The sequence below is a fragment of the Trachinotus anak genome, unplaced genomic scaffold, assembly GCF_046630095.1.
Source record: "Trachinotus anak isolate AG129_WGS33_773 ecotype Australia unplaced genomic scaffold, CSIRO_AGI_Tana_v1 ptg000026l, whole genome shotgun sequence".
Lineage (NCBI taxonomy): Eukaryota > Metazoa > Chordata > Actinopteri > Carangiformes > Carangidae > Trachinotus > Trachinotus anak.
In genome coordinates this window covers 4,167,461-4,181,600 of record NW_027273877.1, presented here as the reverse complement: position 1 = coordinate 4,181,600, position 14,140 = coordinate 4,167,461, and the positions used below count along the sequence as shown (strand labels likewise).

At 40.2% G+C, this 14,140-nt stretch overlaps 2 protein-coding genes across 4 annotated transcripts; one reads left to right on the top strand and one right to left on the bottom strand.

The window, feature by feature from the left end:
- Positions 1–98: 98 nt before the first annotated feature.
- Positions 99–7,366, bottom strand: LOC139609544 (uncharacterized). 2 transcript variants are annotated; one of them, XM_071464280.1, is made up of 7 exons: positions 4,698–7,361; positions 4,497–4,567; positions 2,815–3,141; positions 2,538–2,579; positions 2,245–2,370; positions 2,125–2,159; positions 99–2,029 (listed from the first exon to the last, which is right to left on the bottom strand). In XM_071464280.1, the coding sequence occupies exons 2-7, from the start codon at positions 4,519–4,521 to the stop codon at positions 1,709–1,711; spliced, it is 876 nt and encodes a 291-aa protein (XP_071320381.1). In that variant the 5' UTR covers positions 4,522–4,567; positions 4,698–7,361; the 3' UTR covers positions 99–1,708. The 2 variants fall into 2 exon arrangements, with proteins under 2 accessions (XP_071320381.1, XP_071320380.1); XM_071464279.1 differs by having other exon boundaries at positions 4,497–7,366.
- On the top strand, positions 6,164–12,994 carry LOC139609545 (splicing factor U2AF 35 kDa subunit-like). 2 transcript variants are annotated; one of them, XM_071464281.1, is made up of 8 exons: positions 6,164–6,283; positions 7,363–7,450; positions 8,230–8,296; positions 10,084–10,133; positions 10,877–10,975; positions 11,211–11,344; positions 12,529–12,621; positions 12,715–12,994. In XM_071464281.1, the coding sequence occupies exons 1-8, from the start codon at positions 6,240–6,242 to the stop codon at positions 12,821–12,823; spliced, it is 684 nt and encodes a 227-aa protein (XP_071320382.1). In that variant the 5' UTR covers positions 6,164–6,239; the 3' UTR covers positions 12,824–12,994. The 2 variants fall into 2 exon arrangements, with proteins under 2 accessions (XP_071320382.1, XP_071320383.1); XM_071464282.1 differs by lacking the exons at positions 6,164–6,283; positions 7,363–7,450; positions 8,230–8,296 and adding an exon at positions 9,180–9,239.
- The last annotated feature ends 1,146 nt before the right edge of the window (positions 12,995–14,140 follow it).

Here is a 14,140-nt window from a genome sequence, read left to right as displayed (position 1 = left end):
CAGGTTTTTTTCAGCCCTTGTAGATCTGAACCTTTGGTAATTTTTGAGTGAACATCTCTGCCTCCAGGGCGTTACAGAAAACAAAGTGCCAGAACAAGTCAGCAGTGATAGCATCATATAATCTTATTTCAAATCAAACACTTACAGATGCACGTTATGTTATTTGATTGCACAAAATGATCAGATAATCATCACATTCTCTGTATTTCCCAGTTAAAGAATCACAATCAGTAATTCTACAGGTTTGTGGAACACAAAATTACAGAAGGTCATTAGTCATTCATTGAGTCAGAAAATACATGAAGAGTTGATATGATACAAGTCGTACAGTCATGAAAACATTACTGTTTATAGACGTGGCATCACTCAGAGGAGTAAATTCAAGTCACAGATGTGCAACACCCCGAGTCACAGTTTTCTGGACGGTGGATGCATGACACAAAACATTCAAAAAAGATCACACACAAAACCGTATTAGTCGTAGACAGTTTGCATAAATTCTGTAAAGATACATTTAATTTGGTAACACACGGTGCTACTTTTGACCTTTCCTGTGCTGTCGATCGACAGAGTCTGAGGACTTTGGCTCATTTCATCCCTTTTCTCACTTGTATCTCAGAGGATAAAGCTGGTGTAATTCTATAGATTGGAGACAAATCCAATTGAAAAACCAAAATCCAACGCAACATTAGTCCGTCTCTTTATACTTTCTGACTCCTCACCCTGTCTGTGAAATCAGCCCCGAGCCCACTGACTCCTAATGAAGATGCAAATCTTTTATTAACAGGACACAAATATTAAAAAATGTTTTTCATTTGTTGTTGCATTTGCTGGTCAGCCTCTGTGTATGTGACACTTTAACTTATGGTGCATGATTGCATCAGTGGCACCAACTTGAATGATCTCACCCACGTTTATCAAGTCAGAGGGCAAAAGTCATTTTGGCAGAAATAGAATTTGCAAACCAATTGCGCCACAGGACAATAAAGACTCTCTAATCTATTGTAATCTAATCTAATTAGACCTCTTCTCTGGATTGTATGGTTGTGAACAGATTGGGCCTTTCTCAATGCAGAGTGCATGGTAAAAATCTGACATCCTCAAGAGTTTCAATTTGGCAAATTGAACTCAGTGGTATTCAGGCTCCAGAGGACAAGGATGATGCAATATACTTAATTTGACACTGGTTCAACGGTCTTCTTGCTCTGGTGATTACACTTCAACAAAATAATCTCAACTCAAAGTTTCACTGCCTGTCTATAGTTCCCTTACTGATACGCGGCCAACGGACTGTTGGTTTATGATGACGTCACCATAGCTTCAACTTGAGCAGAGGTCTAACCAGAGATCACCTGTGCAGGTGTGCAAGACCTTTACAGTACTGACCAAAGGCCGAAGATGGACATTTTAGCTCTGAAATTATTTGGTAAATCTTTGGAGTCTTGGGTAGACTGAGTGGATACTCTGTGCTGTGGCTTCCTCATGTGAGAAAAAAGGGCATTTTTTACAAAAATGTAAAAGGGAAAAAAAAGTCCCTTTATCTGTCCAAGACTGCTGTGAGAGGCTCATTGTATCCACTTTTAATTGCCCTCTTGAGCTCCTCTGGGATGCACCAGTTTGTACCAGTTGTTTGTCAGTGGTCCTCTAGTGTGAGTGGAGTTTACTATCTTCTGGGTTGAAGTGATTCAGTCCAACTGGGTTGGGGTCTTTAGGACACGCGAATAGCCGCGTACTCTGAAAACTCCTCCTGTGGCCTCCACGTCCGAGGAGCAGCAGCGCCCGGTGGCAGCTGATGGTTGAGGGCGGCGTAGACGACAGAGCTCCCCTCATCCTCCACCGCGTTCCTCTGTCTTTCTCTGTCTTTCACCCGGTCATAAACATGCTCGTTATCTAGCAACTCATTGGGTTGTGAGGACGGTCTCTTCCTCCGGGTGGATCTCCGAGATGGCGGGACGGAGGGGCTTTCTCTCGGGGAGGGCTGGAGGCTGACATGTGGGAGGGGCTGCTCGACCATGGGGATTGCCATGTACTGCACACATCCAAAAATGTATATTGCATTAAACAGTTTGACGGAATGATAATGGAATAAGGTGGATATAAGTCTGACATGTATTTTTGTCTCACCTGATTCTCAGTTTGTGTCTCTTTCTTTGATTTCCCTGCATGAAGGACATTTTGGTGAAGTTAGTTATTCTTTTTATCTTGGAATAGAGAATTACATTGAAAAAAAAGGGAACATCTCACCTTTACACCCTCGCAAAGATATGATGGATATAACTATCACTACGATGACAACTGTCACAATCCCAGCAGCAGGATACACGTACATCAATATATTTTCTGTGATTTCAGGATTAGAAGTTGTGCTGGCTGCAAGATACAAAGTAGTGACTCAACATGAATGTGTCCTTAAGGACTCTATATAAACTTAAGTTATATAGGCCACAGTCCTTGAAAGAACAACAAAACAAATGATTGATGATTCAGAATAAAGCAGGTTAAATAGCATCAAAACACTGTGAATAAACTTTTCTTACTTGTGTTATTCTCCCATCTAACAGTGGTAAATTCACCAACACCTACAAAACAATACAGAGCTGCTGTTGTAAGACTTCGTGATATGAAGATAGTCTGGATAATTCTACATCAGAAATGTTTTATGCCACGAAATGAAACCAGATGTAGCTGCAGTCGTTCAGTTAATATTCAGGAGCAGTTAGAAATGTAAGTCACACAGTGCAAGCACAGGTTTCCTAAATCAGTTCAGTCTGACAGACAGGTATAAATAAAAACTGCTGAAAAAGTCACACTCACCACTGACAGAGACGTTGATTTTGTGACTTATGTCATTTCCACTTCCACACCGATACAGACCTGAGTCGCTGCTGAGTATATTTTGGAAAATCAAATGTAATACCCCTTCAGAATGGCTTAACTCTTTCCACTCTGCTTTAATGTGACTGCTACTGCTGACATTAATGGGCACATTAATAGATCCTTCAACTTTATACCAGGACACTGCTGGTGGTGAACTGTTGCAGAAAACAACTGTGCAGTTTAAGATCAGGTCTTGTCCAAGGACGACCTCATAAGCCGTGTTGCGGCGTACTTTGATTCCTGGGACACAGACTGAGTCTTCACCTGCAGGAGAAACATGTTGTTATATGGGTTAAAGGACACAAAACACATATTTGAAGTACATTAGCTGCATAAAACTTTCTTAATGAGACAAAAATTACCATCACACACAATAATACAAGTGCTGCATGACTAACTACAGTAAAAATGAAAGTAAAAACTAACTAAACATACTGAAAACGCGACTTTTGTGACATTTAATTGTGAGCAAAATTTGCATGAGATCCAGTGGTTGAAGGAACTGAGAGTGAGCTCAACCTAAAGTAGATTCACTCATGGGGAACCTTAAAGCCACATGTATCAGATTCATCATACATGTTACACCGGAGATCATTTTTAACTTTGCGGATAGCAGCTGATAAAACAGTCTCACTGCAAGGTCCATTTAGTAGCTGTTCTGGAGCTTTCAGACATGTCACATGATCTTTAAGTGCTCTGATAAATTGTAAATTTAAACATCTGCTGTATATCTCCACGAGGACTGGACTTTTCGCTCTGGAAATGTCAACTTTCTTGGTTTGAGATGATGGATTTTCCATTTAAATCAAGGGGTTTTTCCATGGGTGATGATTTTGCTTTGAATAAAGTCCATTGAACTGGTTAAAAATATGGTGATGGCCCACTGGCCCACAGTGAGCCATCGTTAAATAACAGCTGTCCTGCCCTCAGACCACTGAGAAAACCACAGAATCTATATAAATACAGAAAGGAAATGAGAAAATTACCTTTCTTGTCTATATCAACAATTCAAAATAAGAAAGAAGTGGGTAGATGATTTAATGAAGCTAATGAGTAAGCTGAAGAAAAAGAAAATCTTATTGTTTGAAATAACATCTCTAATTGTTTCCATCGGGCTCCCACGCGCACAACAAACCTCCTGTTATGGAAGAAATGAAATGTAAGCAGCCTTTTTAGCACCTGAAACTATGTATTTTTTAAAAATTCAACACACATTTGTGGTAAAATTTACAAATTTAAGGTAAATTGTACCTTTGACGTCATACGCCCAAAGGAAGAATCGTGGCCCAATCACGATAAACCTACCACGAAAGCCGATATCTGCGGCGACTTTTACACCAAACTGTGCCAATGGTGGTCTTTGGGATGTAACTGTACGCCAACGCTGACCTTTTAAAGTCTGAATCCAGTGTGGACTTGTACACAACGCTTTAAAGTTCATTACACTTACAGAAAAACACCAACCCTTACCACAGAATTTAGATGGTGGCAAGAATTTTTTAAAAAGCTGACTTTTTAGTCCAAAGACCTGATTTAATGCATCACAGACCTACAGAGGAAGGAAGGGTAACACCACACAAATACTGAGACGGCACAATATGCAAAAAATAGTAACTTACTGTCAGCGTTTAAGGTGAGAACCATCACCACCAAGATGGACACACGCAGGATGGTCCAGCAGAAGTTAGGCCTCATGATGGGAGCAGTAAGAAAACCTCCTGTCATCTTCCACTCGCAGACAATCCAAGTGGGAAATGTCCCTCCAAGTGCATCATTATTTGGTTCAACAAAATAGAGAAGCGCTGATCTGTGCTACTTACTGTACTGCTTCCTCTTTCTCTTGTCTCTGCTCGCTCCTGTCCTACCTCTGCCTGTTTCCCCCTGAAAATAGGGGCGGCGAATGAAGTGGAGATGAATGTAAGCCGGTGGGTGGTCTTGCTTCTGCAAGTGCTGCAGGTCCAACGTAGTGAAACATCTCAAAACAGGGGGGTTCCCACAGTTTCAGGTGCAAGGCTTTGCTATGGTACAGCTACGGCAGAGATGTTAGGTTTTACTACAATTTCACCCTCTCGCACTCTCTTTTCATTTCCGAGTCTTGTTTCAGACTGCGCACCTTTACATGTTGTTCATCACTTTTTGTCAGTCTCTGTGGTTCAGCCTTAACAAGCTGACTTCCTCCCTTCTCACCCATCCTCTCATCTTTACCGTCTGCATCTCCTGCAAACTTGTGTGGCCCTGTGCACAGCGGTGTGGTTTCCGTGGAAGATCTACAGTCGCTGAGGAGGGGATGGGGACGCTGTGGCCTCTTTAGCTTTAATGCCCACTCTGTTGAAGTGTGTGCGTGGTTGAAACAAGGCATTACCATCAGCCTGTGCAATGACTCAGCCCCATTCAGGTCTGAAAAGAGCACGCCACTCGTTTTTCATGCAGGCTCCAGTGCTTTGAGGCTATGCAAAAAGTCAGGACCTCAAACTCTGCTGCAGCCATTGTAGCTATTTTTAACCAATGTCCTAAAATTCCCCATATTGTGTTCCTTTACAATACAGATATATATGTGTAGAAATATATGAAATATGTATAAAATATAGACAAGCAGGGTGGTGGGAAAGTACCAACACAGGTTTTAATGCTATATGTAGGCAAACTCTGCTCCATATTATGATGGTTTTTGTATGTTTTATATATAAAATGTTCTTCTGCAATGTAAGATCATTGTAGTGGCAGAACAACTTCAACATTTTTCAATGAAAGGCAGTGAACTAAACTCTCCTTATAATGGAGATATTCATCAACATCATTACCTGTCATTATCTCAAACAACAACAATTACATCTAGAAACTTGTAACAGATAAAAGTGTAGGTACCAAATGCTGCCAGAAATACTACAAAAGTTGTTGTTGTTATTATTATTATTAATTTTATTATAATTAGCTATTGATAGAATAGCTGTTTTCAGAGTGTTTTATATTCAGTGTTAGGATTATTATAAATGATGCTCTGCTAATTGTATCTAGGCTAGTTTATCCTGAATAATTTAATCTATAACAATTTGTTATAAGCACCTCAAATCTGTACCATAGACTGTACACAGTGGTTGATGACCCACCACTGGAAAACCTATTGGTGACTTCTTTTTAGGGAGAGGATGAAAATTAAAAATTACAAGTAAAACTGACTAATTGTGGCGACATCTTGAGGCCATTTGAGCCATAAAACAAGTAGACTTTTCTGAGACAACAGGAAAACCATTGTTTAAATCCCTTCTCAACAGCGCAGATATGTGGCGTTCAGGGGCAGCGCACTGCGCAGACGCGCTCCCTTTACGTAATGACGTACTTGATTACGTTTCGACGAGCCGAAAATGGCGGAGTATCTGGCATCCATTTTCGGCACAGAGAAAGACAAGTAAGTTTTATTTAATATTTATGATAATAGTCGCCAAAGTGATTCGTTTTGTAGAAATTGTGTTTGCAGCGGCTCTTCCTCGCCGCCGGTGGGACTCAGTTTGCTGCCGCAGCCCCGCGGAGAGTCTCCGTGAAGCTTACATTAGCAAGAGGAAGCTAACGCATTGAATGAAACTCATGAAGACACCTTAGCCAACCTGCAGCTACTCTGTACTGTTGGTTTGCGCCAAAATGTTTTACTTTACAAAAACGACCACCTTTCTGTGGTGCACACATAAACATTTAAAGCATACTTTATGGGTTATTTAACAGTCAGGCAACGCTTAGCTTGGTTAATAAACGAGGCTGTTAGCAGAGAAACTGCTTCGCTCAGGCGGATTGTTTTCTTTCGTGTTACCAGTGGAGTGCAGCAAAAAGCATCTTACACATCCAAGGCTAGGAAACTGTTTGCAACTTACTAAATTAATTATCGCATTATTGTGCTTTTACTACAGTAATGTGAGTAAGATTTGGAGTTTGAATATGTGGTGGTCCCAGAGATAGCTCAAAACCAAACAATAATTAAGCTAGCCAAGCAGAACCATGTACATTTCATTTCACTCGTTCAAATAAGTTGACAGAAGTAAACACTAAGAAAAGGAGAAACCTGGTTAGTCATAACATTATCCTTTATGATTATCTGTGTGTAGTTGTCTTGATTTCTCAACATCAAGAATGAAACCTGAATCAGGAGATGTTTACATGTTCAGCCCATAACCAGCACAGTGATGCACATGTAAACACAGTCATTCTGATAATATGATTTCCACACAATATCTAATTTAGTATTTTGATAATAATATATCAATAAAGCTCCCATAGCTACTGTAGTGCTTATAGGACTTTCTTCTGTAGGTCTGCTCTATTCCTCTGTGCCATATAACTCACAGAGGAATAATTCTTCTCAACAAACTATGAAACACATTAACGAGTCACACTGTTGCACTCGGTGACATGTTGATTTATGTTATTTCATCAGATTTATTCTGGCTGATTATCCAGCCAACTGCACACGTGATGACACTACTCCTTCTTTTCCAGGGTCAATTGTTCCTTCTATTTTAAAATTGGAGCTTGCAGACATGGAGACCGCTGCTCGAGATTGCACAACAAACCAACCTTCAGCCAGGTGAGGATCCCAAGAAAGTTTTTTTTCTCATCAATAAAAACGGCTTTATTCTGCTAGACTGACATATCGCGTCATGGTTTTGAACTCGTCCCATTCTCGTGAACGTGATATCTTAGTAAAACCTTGAGGGAAGTCATGACGCTAATTACAACACAATTTAACACAAATATCTAATGAAAATAATGGCATTTTATATCCAAATGGTCAAAGGTCAAATTCACTGTGACATCATAATGTTCTGCAAAAGTACCTCTGGCCATTGTTCAGTGCTGTAAGTCAGTAACATACAACTGTAAGGCACTAAGTTTAGTTAAATATTAAGTGTAAGTTGTATTTACAGTGTTCTGCTCAAATTGTTCCACACCCATGAGAAGATTTTGTTTAATGTGTTAGTCATTTCTTATTCCCCGCAGGTCTATTATAGATCCCATGTTTTGCAGTTATGATCTTCTCTAATGATCTAATTTTCAGTTAGATTAAACTTGTTAAGCAAAGTTTGTAGGTGGGTGAGGGCAGTTTGCTGAAGTTATTTCAGGAGGATGTCTCGGTATGATGAGCTTAACCCAAAGGTGGACTGTAACTTACCTGACCTGTTATAATCATCAATTTATTTTCTTTAGCTTCCTGGCAAATAGATTCAAAGGATGTTGTGCCTGCATGACTGTCAGAAGATGCAAACAAGCTACAATAGAAGTCGTTGTCATCAGAAATGGCACACGACTAGACAAACACCAAAAAATCCTGTCTGATCACATATCTTTTTGTTCTTTCCTCTGCAGACCATCTTGATTCAGAACATCTACCGTAATCCCCAGAACAGTGCACAGACCGCAGACGCTTCTCGCTGTAAGTAAAAAAAATCAATTGTCAACAACCTGCCTTTCCGTTCCTAAAATCGGCGTTTAACAACAGATTTGAGGTACTGCTTCAGCCCTGTTAGCCGTAGACTCAGTCGGGACCCTGTTATCTCCTGAGAGTCCCAGACCAAATACCCAGTCTTCCATCGGTTATCACCTAATACCAACAACAAGCACAAGCACCTGTTTGTGACCATCTGTTTTTCAACCTTGAGTAGCTGAAGCCCGCACGTGACTCTCAGTGCAGTGCAGGCCACAGGTATCACAAACAAAACGAACAGTAACAGACTGTGCTTGTTATGCTACAATACCAAAGTGCGTGTGTGTGTTAGGTGTGTTCATTTAAATATATGTGGAGTCCAGTCTAGTAGAGCTGAAGCAGAACCTTTCATACAGGTAGGTGTGTAATGGAGGAAGAGGGCCACTGTTTCTCTTTGGTCTTGATTGCATTCATTCTGCTGTTGATATAAAACAGTTATATGGCTGTTTCATATCAATACGTTAATACTTAATAATCATTTAAAATGACCTCTCATGAATTTGTGAAAAATAACAGTTAAACCGCAGAGATATTTTTCCGCCATGCTTCCTGTCTAACATGGAATAGCCACACTGTACAGCCGAAAATTGTTGTCTTATTTTTCACCAGTTTCCTGCTAACTAAACGTAAACATGCTAACATCTTTACGATCTACAAAACAGTGAGGGGGCGCAGTTAATGCAGCTTCTTCCGTCACATAATCAGGTGGAACTTAGTGCAATTTCCTGACAGAAAAATATCTAATCAAATTTTTTTTTTTTCCCTCCCCAGCTCTATATTTGGTTGGATTTATATCACAGAAGTTTACGTTTTGTATTTCAGACCATTTCCCTCTTGAACATTTACCTTCATAACCTTCAAAACTCTGCCCAGTCTGCTGATGGTTTACACTGTAAGTTTCTCCCGTCATCTGCAGGACCCTCCAGCACCGACCACTTGATTTACTGTGTCACACCTCCCCACATAAACCTGGCTCAGTGTAGGAATATAATCTTCCAGGGACATCATTTCCTGGAGTTAGTATAACTGGCCTCGTGCTGTTTTGCATGTTTTCCAGGCCTAACTCAGAAGTACCTGACTCAGTGTGGTGCAGTAATGAGCACAGAACAGCTTTGGTTTCACATCCTTCATTGTGCTTGTTTCTAACAGATGTGATAGACTAAAGAGCTATAATTAACTTACTGTTCCTCTGCTCTTTCCTACAGTCACATTACAGTTTTACATTGAGCACATGTTTCTGCTTTTGATTCATGGAAGATGATTCATGGTTTCTACTAGTGCTGTCCTCAGCTCCCTCCTTCATATAGTAGCCAGGGGTTTGTCATGAACTAGTTGAAGCTGAGTCAACCTAAATATTCAACATGGCCCCTCGGCACATAGTGTACATGCAGTTACAGGAAAAGGTAAAAACATTTGACAAAGTTTTTAAGTGAACCAAACTAAGAGGGGTCAGCTCTAGTTTTGACTTTGCTTCTGTGAAATTGGTCGAATTGCCATGAGAGAGAGAGAGGGAAAGGCTGTTTTTGTAGCATTCAGAAATATACAGAATGCTCCCTCTTTGATCATTGCTCACAGGTAACATTTGTAAAAGTGAAACTATTATAACAAGAAGCATCGTGCTCTGTTGCTTCAGTTAGCTTTGTCTGTTTAAAGGTGTTACACAGTCCGTTTTAAAGACTTTTCTCCTGACACCTGCGTGGTTTTGCCGTGACTGTCCCCTTGTTGACATTTTGTAGGCGCCGTCAGCGATGTGGAAATGCAGGAGCACTACGATGAGTTCTTCGAGGTGAGTGACCTTTTGTGCTTACTTGTCTTTATCCCGCAAATTGCACAACATGACGTCACAGCTGTGTTGTCTGATTTTTGTAACACATTGCTGCCGAAAGGTGCAACATGACACTGCCAACAATTTGTCTGGCTCTGCTGAGTCAAGAATCCTTTATTAGTTTAGGAGTCAATATTTACACAGCAGGAATTTGCATCAGCTTTCCCTCATGGAAAATGTCACGTACTGTAAATTAAAAACTTATTGCGGTCATATGTGAAAGTAAAATAAGATACCCTTCTTTTTTTAACAATGGTGATTAAGATGAGTCTAGATAATGATCTGAGGAAAACAAGATGAAGATCTAATGTCCCACCAGGTGTGGTTGAGACATTTCTTCTTCTTTGGCATTTCTGTATGAAATAAAAGTGATGCAATGAATTGCTACTTGCAGTATAACATTTTTTACAGTATGTAGAGTATAAAAGAGTGTTTTGGCCGCACTGGCAAAACAACTCCACATTAACTCACTAGTTTATGTTAGTGTAAAACTGCTGCAGTGGATTATTATGTTTTGTTTCCTTCGATACCCAACACGTCTCGCAGTAACCTCTACAGGGTTCCTCCCAGGAAACTGGTTAGCTGAAGTGTTTGGCTTGCCATCAAACTTCCTTGACAACAAGTGCTGATTTTTAACGCGAGATAAAGGACGAGAACCTGTTGGACAGGTTGATTGTTCTTTTTCTGTCTCATTTTCTCCACAGGAGGTGTTCACGGAGATGGAAGAGAAGTACGGGGAGGTGGAGGAGATGAATGTGTGCGATAACTTGGGCGACCACCTTGTGGGGAACGTTTATGTTAAGGTTGGTGATGGATCTAAATGTATTTACAAGTTATTGAAAAAGATTATATAAATGCAGTCTGATCTTGAATTGAAACAATTATAGGCTGATATAAAAAGAGTTCTGTTTCCCGGCTCATTTGATTTTTTTTTTTTTTTTTTGGGTGTCTATGCATTATTCTGTAGTTAAATTTATTTATGTCATGTAAGCTACCACCAGTTATTTCCTAAACATGTGTATCATCCTGTGTGTGCAGTTTCGCCGTGAGGAGGATGCAGAGAAAGCAGTCATGGACCTTAACAACCGCTGGTTCAATGGTCAACCCATCCACGCAGAGCTCTCCCCCGTCACTGACTTCAGGGAAGCGTGCTGCCGCCAGTATGAGATGGGGTGAGTCACACCTGGAAAGCTGTGAAGCACCGACACTGAAAACTGCCTGTAAATGTAATAAAACATAATACAATTTAATGCATTGAATTCTTCAGAAATGTAAAGTGTAACAGAGTTAAAAATGAAACATCATAACAGGATTGCTACTGATAATTATTTTTCTCTGTCGCTTAAAACCTTTTCTCTAGTTAACTGTTTCTTCTGTGTCAGCTTGTTGCTGCAGACCAGAAACTAAATTTGTGAGAGGAACCAGCTTAAAAATATTTCAGTATTTATTTAAACTTTTTCTGCAGGTGCTGAAATGTTGAAAAACTGCAATAGCAGAAAATATTTAAAGAAAGAGCTGAGCTTTCTTTGTTGTAAGGCAGACCTTTGGCTTTATTTTTGATTGCTTTGACACTTCAGTAGCTGTAAACCCTTGTAAAATATTCAAAATATGATATTAAAATTTAAGTTAATACAATATTTTGAATGTTTGACAAGCAGTTTTATATTAAACTGTGTGTGGGCTTTGGTTAAAGGCAGAAACAGGTATGTGGCATTGGCAGCAGGGTTGTGAGGTTGGAGTCTGCAGCCAGACAATCCAAGATAAAGCTTCACTTTTCACCCTGCAGCTAATGTAAGCTCCAGCTGGGTGGAGCAAGCAGTTGGCCCAAGGCTCCAGAATATCAGGGGTCCTGAAAGCTCCAGGCTTTACTCTGTTAAAATTGCTTCCTGCTCATTTAATTGAAATCTTGTTTGGGAATATGCAGCACTGAAGCACAGTATCAACTGGCATAATACCGGGGTGAGTGTGGGGTAAATGAGGCCCAGGAGCTCATTTTTGCCCCCCACAGCTACATGAAGCTTCACCGTTGGCTGTGTTCACATCAGCGTTCTTTCAGCAAGGCACTGAACCCAAACCTGCTGCATGGGCACTGTGGGAATTATCACATTTCCTTTGAAATGCAGTGATAAACTTTGTCCTTGCACAGTGAGGAAACCTCTGATCCTCTCCTTTATGAGCGTCTCAGTGATTTTCCATTGCATCGGCGCTTGTTTGCTCTGCCAGTGATAGGAGCTAAATTATCAGATGTTTTGGCATGCTCCTCAGCATGTGTAACGAAGAGCCTTCCCCTTGTGGCACCACTCCACCAGATACAATATGATCTAATTTTAACCCTGCGTGTACTGTTCTCCTACAGAGAGTGCACCCGAGGAGGCTTCTGCAACTTCATGCACCTGAAACCCATATCACGGGAACTTCGAAGGGAGCTGTATGGCCGCCGCAGGAAAAGGTGCAGAAATCTTGAAAGTGAAAGTTTCTACTTGAGGTTCAGTTGGAATCTATATACGAATTTATAAATGTATCATGTCTCTTCTCCCACCAGGCACCGCTCCCGCTCGCGTTCCCGGGAACGACGCTCCCGCTCCAGGGATCGACGACGGGACCGCGAAAGGCGGAGGTCGAGGGATCGGGAGCGCTCTGGAAGATTCTGAAGGAAGTCAAGACTGTCCCAATGTCCCACCAAATCCCTCCCTCTTAACCCCAGCAGTGATGACAAAGTTATTTTCTTTTTTTGGTGAATTGTTGGAAGTGTTTTTTCTTTTATTCCCTTTTTTTAAGACAAGCTTGTGTCGCTTTCTCAATAAAACAGATTTGTAACTCTGCACTGGCACCACTTGCTTAAACAAACATAAGTTTATTTCTTCTCTAAGAGCCCTGTTTATAGAAGAAAAATGCTCATTACATCACAGGGCATTAAGAACAAATGCGGTTACTTAAGGCTTTATGGAGGCTTTAATACGCAGAATTATTAAAAGTTAAGCCAAGATTTATTAAGGGATAAAGAATTTGGATGCAGCTTATCTTTGTAAGTACTTTAAAAAAACAATTAATATTCCAAAGGTCAATTACCCAATCCTGATTGTAGGTCAGGTAATAATCTTTAACATTTAGTCATAAATCGTTAAATACTTATAACCAATAGATCTTTAACTCAAAAACACAGGAATAGCCTTTAAATATATTAAGAATATAATTAATAATAGATGGAGACATACAACTACATTGCTGCAAATGTGTCTTACCTCATACTTGTAAAATATGTTGCCTTCTTTTCCATTACATGCAATTTTTTTTTTATGATGCAATATTAACCGAAGCTTAATCAGCCAGTTGCGAGGGCCTTCCCCCTACACACTCATGTCTACTCAGGAAGCAGTAATGTGTGAAAGAAATACGCACATGCATTATGTAACAGTTCATTTGATATAACACAACTTTATTTATTAACATGCATCATCTCGGGGCGGTTGGAAATAGAAGTGAGGACCAGTTTTTTTTGCACAGGTCAGCTTTGCAAGATAAGGAGCCGCTCGGTTGATGTACTGCTGCACAAATTTGCAAATGTGGCAGTAAACCTGAGACTCACTGGCTCCATCTGTGATGTCTGCTGGGTGCTCTGCCAAGTTGTTACCCCGGGGTGCTTGTTTCTTAAAAACTGGTGTGAAGTCATAGAAAAGTATGGAAAACTATCATTTATATATATGTATATATAGGATATAGGCTATTGTTTTAATTATAAACAGATAACCAATGATAAGAGCATGACAGGCGTTTTGAATCTAAATTAAAACTAATCTGAGATCATCATAATCATAACCAAATTTAAAAGGCGTGTTAAAATATAGTTCAACTTTTATTTATTTTGTCTTAATTGCAGTAACATTTCATTAAAACATCCTCATGAGAAGTTTCCAAGATGTCACATGTGTCGGGGGTGGGGGGGGGCATGCGGTTCTTGGTCCGGGCAG

Bases quoted from the DNA above. Each gene is read 5' to 3' on its own strand.
- LOC139609544 (XM_071464279.1), bottom strand. From the start codon at position 4,602: ATGACAGGAGGTTTTCTTACTGCTCCCATCATGAGGCCTAACTTCTGC. The intron at 3,142-4,496 runs GTAAGTTACTAT...TTTCTCCTGCAG, and splicing joins TCTCACCTTAAACGCTGACA to GTGAAGACTCAGTCTGTGTC. The intron at 2,580-2,814 runs GTGAGTGTGACT...ATTGTTTTGTAG, and splicing joins AATCAACGTCTCTGTCAGTG to GTGTTGGTGAATTTACCACT.
- LOC139609545 (XM_071464281.1), top strand. From the start codon at position 6,240: ATGGCGGAGTATCTGGCATCCATTTTCGGCACAGAGAAAGACAA. The intron at 7,451-8,229 runs GTGAGGATCCCA...TTTCCTCTGCAG, and splicing joins ACAAACCAACCTTCAGCCAG to ACCATCTTGATTCAGAACAT. The intron at 8,297-10,083 runs GTAAGTAAAAAA...GACATTTTGTAG, and splicing joins GACCGCAGACGCTTCTCGCT to GCGCCGTCAGCGATGTGGAA.